Genomic DNA, 6000 nt, shown 5'->3' with positions numbered 1-6000 from the left:
GGAATAGTAGACTTGACAAATGCTTTCAATCTCAAGGATTTCACAAATGTTCTCATGAACATGCTCTATATGCCAAGGTTACAAAAAATGGAGAATTTATTCTTGCGTGCTTGTATGTGGATGATTTAATATTTACGGGAAATAGTCCAAGTATGTTTGAGAAAATTAAGAAAGACATGGCAAGAGAATTTGAGATTACTGACATTGGGTCTATTTCTTACTATCTTGACATTGAAGTAAAGCAAATGAATGATGGAATACTAATATCACAAGGAAGCTATACAAGATAGATTTTGAAGAAATTCAAGATGGAAAATTGTCTAGCTGTTAGCATCCCTACTGAGTGTGGATCAAAGTTGTCAAACTTTAAAGAAGGTGAGAAGGTGGATCCCACTTACTTCAAAAGTCTTGTGGGAAGTTTGAGATACTTGACATGCACGAGGCCCGACATACTTTATAGTATTGGACTTGTTAGTCGGTTCATGGAGACTCCAACAACAACACATTTGAAGTCAGCCAATAGGATTCTTCGTTATCTTAAAAGTACGATGGATTATCGGTTATTTTATCATCGTTCTAATGAGTTTAACCTTGTTGGCTATTATGATAATGATTGGGCTGGTGATATTGATGAGCGAAAGAGTACCACCGAATATGTGTTCTTTATGGGTGATACATATTCTTCATGGAGTTCAAAAAAGCAACCCATTGTTACTTTATCTACTTGTGAAGCGGAATATGTGGCGGCATGCTCTTGTGTTTATCAAAAGGAGCTCAACATGCCATAAAATGAGGCTATCAAAAATTGGTTGATAATAAGTCGGCTATAGCTTTGACGAAAAATCCAGCATTTCATGAACGAAGCAAGCATATTGACACAAAATATCATTATATTCGACAGTGTATTGCAAGAAATGAAGTGGAGGTCAACTATGTGAAGTCCCAAGATCAAATAAGTAACATCTTTACAAAGCCTCTCAAGAGGAACGTTTTCAATAAATTTCGGATCCTACTTGGGATAGTCAAAATTAAGGGAGGGTGTTAAATATAAAAATATAATTTTGACTTAAAATAATAGAAGTGTATGGACTATTTTAGATTATTCTGTATTTTGTTTGTATGAGTCTAATCTCTAGAACTATCCATAGAGTGTTCTAGTAGTGTGTCTTTTGAAGTCTAGCATTTAAATAAGAGTCTTTTGAACTCTAGGAATTAAGTAAGTGTCTAGATTTTTTCATGGAGTCCTATATAAAGTCTTGTATCAAATCATTTGTGATTAAGTCATTTTCAAGCAGTATAGTTTATATAAAATACATCTTCTCCTAAATAACTTGAGTTGTGTAATTTTGAGTGAGATTCTTTCTTCCAACACAAAACCCAGACCTCCTCTAGACTTTGAGATGCTGACTTGGTCCCATCTTAACAAGTGAAGTCTATTTCCTGTGGCATTTTCCCCCACAAGAAAATCTCTTCTCAATTTTTCTATTAAAGTCAGAACTGTTTTAGGGACCAAGAAGAGATTATACCAGTAAATTGGCACACTATCCAATACTGCCTTAAGCGGGACTAATCTCTCATCTATTGAAATATGATCAAAAGACCGAGTTTGTTCTTAACTTTGTTGATTATTAGATGTCAATACACCAGAGAAGAAGGAGATGATCCTTCCAATTTGGTAACCCAGGACCCCCTTCCATGACTCTAGTGTGATGAGATCTTCTTTAAATCCGTAAATATTATTTTTTTCATAATTTATCTTTAATTCTGACATATTTTGAAAGCATTGGAGAACTCTTTTTGCTCCAGTAATGAAATTGATATCGTTATTGAGGAACATCGTAACATCATCTGCATATTGAAGAGTGTTATTTCTTTGTTACTATTAAGAATTCGAACACCTTATAGGACACCAATTTCATTTGCCTTATTGAGCAAGGCATAGAATACCTCACTAATGATGTTGAAAAGATTGCGGGGGAGCCATTTACTAGGATTAAAATCCTGGAAGAGTTGAAGATACTCTAAGCCACCAAATCCATTTAGGATCAAAATTCATTGTTAATAGAGTATGGAAGAAGAAATTCTAGTCTATACAATCAAACACTTTCTCGAAGTCTTTAAATATCTATTAATAAATTTGTTTATTTCGTGTATTATTGTATCATGTCGTGTGCCTAAGAATAAATAAATAAATAAATATAAATATATATATATTTATATATCCGTTTAGATTTCATGTTCCATTATATGGTGTACTTTCATTTTTATGTACTGAAAAATTAAACACATATATATTTATATCATTTCATTCTCGTATCATTTATCGTGTCATATATCAACTGTCAGCTCTATTAAGAACAATATTGCGTAACTATTTCCTGCATGCCCTTCATCATTTTTTTTTGACGAAACATGCCCTTCATCATTTAAACATTCCTAATTTTCTTAGACTGGGTGGATCATTTTTCCATCAGTTCACTAACTTCCATCCGCTTGATTTTCTTGATTTCTTAAACCGGCACACACTTAGGCCATCTCCAAGAGTGGCCTATTAGCCCAAATTTGGACCAATTTCGGTCCAAATCTACCCAACAGTGGTCTATTGCCCGTTCCAATTTAGGCCAGTGAATAGTGTCGGCCTAAATTTAGGCCGGTACTATTCACTGGCCTAAATCTTTTTAATAATAAATATTAAATTTTTATATTTTCTATATTTGTTAATTTGTTGATTGAATGTTATTATATATATGTATTAAGTAGTTTTTAATTATATTTCTTAATTTTCATTTATATATATAATAGTTATTTAAAAAAAATATTAAACACCATGAATTGTTTTAATTCAAATTAATAATACATTAAAAATAAAATAAAGATTACACTTGATAAAAAAATAATTACAAATACAACTTTTACAAAAGCATAATATGAACTTAAACATTGATTTAATCAAATAAATTATTTCTTGATCCTCCAATATTATCATAATATTGATTATAATTATGATCATTTTATGATCCTTGACCTTCATCTTCTGAACCTCGACCTTGAGAAGTTGATCTTTGTTGTTGAACCCTTTTTTCCATAATACAGGTCTATTCGGAATGAATAAATTCACGTAAGTTAGGATCAAATATAGAGTTCAAATCCTTCAACCAAATTTTATTCACGTAAGTAAAATTTTCTTATCTTGTACACAGAAGATAAGATTTAGTGTCCCAATGCTTTTGTCACTCGTGAAACATGATAAAATTTGATTAGCTTTTTGCAGAAGATAAGATTTTTGTATCTACGGTTTTGATAAGAAGCAATCCATCCAATGGACTATAGAGAATGAGATAGATTTACCTTATCTTTTATTTTATTTTCATCTTATACCTTATCTTTTGTGCTATAAATATTAATTACAATTTGTATAATTTCTAAACACTTATACTACTTATTCAGTATATCAAAATGGCTTTTTTAGTTCTTCGTCAAATTCTGATGATGAACAACTTCTCAATAATGCAATGGTGCAAATCATTAACAATAACAATTTTATTATCGAGCATTATAAAGATAATGAAAATACAAGGCAATTTTAAGGCTCTATTATTGGGCATCAAGTGCTTAATCGTCCGCGAGAACTTGCTCATACTAATCTTTTTAATGATTATTTTGCAGAAAATTCTCGTTTTACTGATGAAATGTTTCGACGTCGATTTCGAATGAGTAGAGATTTATTTCTACGTATTATGAATGAAGTAACTACTCATGATGATTATTTTTTGCAGAAAAGAAATGCAGCAGGCCAACTTGGATTATCAACTTTGCAAAAAATCATAGCGGCATTCCGAATGTTAACGTACGGCAAACCGGCGGATGCAACCGATGAATATATTAAAATCGGTGAATCTACATCAATTGACTCTCTTAATGATGTTGCAAGGCTTCTTTACATCGGTCAGTGTCGAGGCTTCCCTGGAATGTTGGGTATCTTGGATTGCATGCATTGAAAATGGAAAAATTGTCCAACAGCTTGGGCAGGACAATATACCGGCCGTAGTGGATCTCCTTCTATTATTCTAGAAATCGTGGCTGATTATGATCCATGGATATGACATGCACACTTTGGCTTGCCAGGATCAAATAATGACATTAATGTGTTGGAGTCATCACATCTTTTTGCAAATCTTACTCAAGGTATTGCTACTCCGGCTCACTATGTTATTGAAGGAAAAGTTTATGACACCGAATATTATCTAGCTGATGGTATATATCCAAAATGGTCGACACTGATACAAACTATTCATAAGCCACGTGGTCCGGAAAAAAATTTATTTGCAATGAAACAAGAAGCATGCAGAAAAGATGTTGAATGTGCATTTGGAGTACTAAAATCACGTTTTGCAGTTGTCACATGTCCAACACGATTTTGGAATAAAAATGTATTATAATGACAACGTGCATTATTATGCATAATATGATAATTAAAGATGAACGTGATTTGAGTGCTCCAATTCAAGAGTCGGTCAAAATTCCAGATCCAGAAGTTCAGACGGTTGAAAATGATGAAAATGCTCGATTTCAACAATTTCTTGGACGATATCGAAAAATAAAAAATAAAGAAGCTCATATTGTTCTTCGAGATGCACTAATCGAGCATTTGTGGGAACAATATACTAATTCGGAGTAGTTTAATCTTTGTTATTTTTCTTTTAGTTAATGAAATATTATTATTTTCTTCTTTTTCTTGTTTAAGTGTAATGTTTTTTTAATTTAATAAATTTATTAAGTTTGAAATTAAAATAATCTTATTCGGTTGGCATCCAATTGAATTAATATGTATGTGAATTAATATCAATACATTAAAATAACAATATATTAATAGTTGAAAGAATAAAATATTTATATATGAATTTGGACCAAAAGTTAGACCGAACTGTTGGAATAGAGAGTTGTCTCGACCCAAATTTAGGCCAAAAAACATGGCCACTCTTGGAGTTGCCCTTATGAGGAATTCCCAACACCTTTTCTTAATGCAGAGGGTTCTTGAGATGAAACTGATCCATAATCAAATATTAAATAATTTTTAATTTATGAATAAGTAATAATTATACAAAAATTAGGTAATAGTTATATAATTTATATTAAAATGTAAGTTAAAAATATGATTTGAAAAAAGTAAAAATTTTGATAAAGGTAATGATTCAAAACTTTTGTGTATAATAAAAGATAAAACAATAAATTTAAAAGAAACATTAGGCACGTTAAAAATTTATGTTATTTAAAAACATGTTTTGTATAATTAATTTTTCAAAAAATAGAGAAATTTACTTAAATTTTGTAAAATTGAATATATTAAAAGACAAAATTAAATATAGTAATTTTTATAAAACTAAATTGCAATAAGTACACATGTCACACTGCTCTTGTAAGCACTATTTTCTGTCTGATCTGTATAATTTAGCATTTTCAAAATTTATTAATCTTTTTTTACTTTTAATTTTATAAAAAGTACTCTCTCTGCCCCCACTATTTTTAACATTTGAAATATAAAATTCCTTACACATTTTAAGCTCTTACTTCAACACATATTTTAAGATTTTTATTTAGTATAGCTGCAAAACTTATTTTTAAAATTTTATTATTCTAAATAAAAGTTCAAATATTAAATTTTATTTAAAAAAAAAGAAAATTTTAAAAATAAATTATGAAATTATAATTATCACTCCATTCTATTTCAAATGTTAATGGAGGGAATATCTCTTTTCTTTTTCCTCTGTACTCGGAACTGAACTGTTCTTTTACTTTTGCTTTGTTCTTTAAATCTGTAAAAATATACCAATAGTTGTCCGATAAGCAAAGAATACACACCTCAAAAAATAAAAAAGAAGCAAAGAATATATTACTCCAGTGAATAACAAGTTTACGGCAAGCACCGTGTTCTAAATTGGTGTGATTCAATCGATTAATCCCATCCAATCGATTTAATTTTAAAAATTCAATTAATCTTTA

At 30.2% G+C, this 6000-nt stretch overlaps 2 protein-coding genes across 2 annotated transcripts; both read left to right on the top strand.

The window, feature by feature from the left end:
• Window positions 1–308: 308 nt before the first annotated feature.
• On the top strand, window positions 309–788 carry LOC141719236 (secreted RxLR effector protein 161-like). Its single transcript, XM_074521612.1, has one exon. It carries the CDS (start codon window positions 309–311, stop codon window positions 786–788), a length of 480 nt encoding a protein of 159 aa, XP_074377713.1.
• A 2949-nt stretch (window positions 789–3737) lies between these two features.
• On the top strand, window positions 3738–4678 carry LOC141719235 (uncharacterized). The gene is made up of 3 exons (XM_074521611.1): window positions 3738–3975; window positions 4126–4362; window positions 4479–4678. Exons 1-3 carry the CDS (start codon window positions 3738–3740, stop codon window positions 4676–4678), a joined length of 675 nt encoding a protein of 224 aa, XP_074377712.1.
• The last annotated feature ends 1322 nt before the right edge of the window (window positions 4679–6000 follow it).

Source organism: Apium graveolens, chromosome 4 (assembly GCF_009905375.1).
Source record: "Apium graveolens cultivar Ventura chromosome 4, ASM990537v1, whole genome shotgun sequence".
NCBI classification, from domain to species: domain Eukaryota; kingdom Viridiplantae; phylum Streptophyta; class Magnoliopsida; order Apiales; family Apiaceae; genus Apium; species Apium graveolens.
This window is presented reverse-complemented; position numbering and strand designations above follow the sequence as displayed.

What these genes read in the sequence shown, in the direction of transcription:
- LOC141719236 (XM_074521612.1), top strand. Translation starts at nt 309, where the DNA reads ATGGAAAATTGTCTAGCTGTTAGCATCCCTACTGAGTGTGGATCAAAG.
- LOC141719235 (XM_074521611.1), top strand. Translation starts at nt 3,738, where the DNA reads ATGAATGAAGTAACTACTCATGATGATTATTTTTTGCAGAAAAGAAAT. An exon ending in AGGCTTCCCTGGAATGTTGG is followed by an intron (nt 3,976 to 4,125) that starts GTATCTTGGATT and finishes TTGGCTTGCCAG; the next exon opens with GATCAAATAATGACATTAAT. An exon ending in ATGCAGAAAAGATGTTGAAT is followed by an intron (nt 4,363 to 4,478) that starts GTGCATTTGGAG and finishes TGATAATTAAAG; the next exon opens with ATGAACGTGATTTGAGTGCT.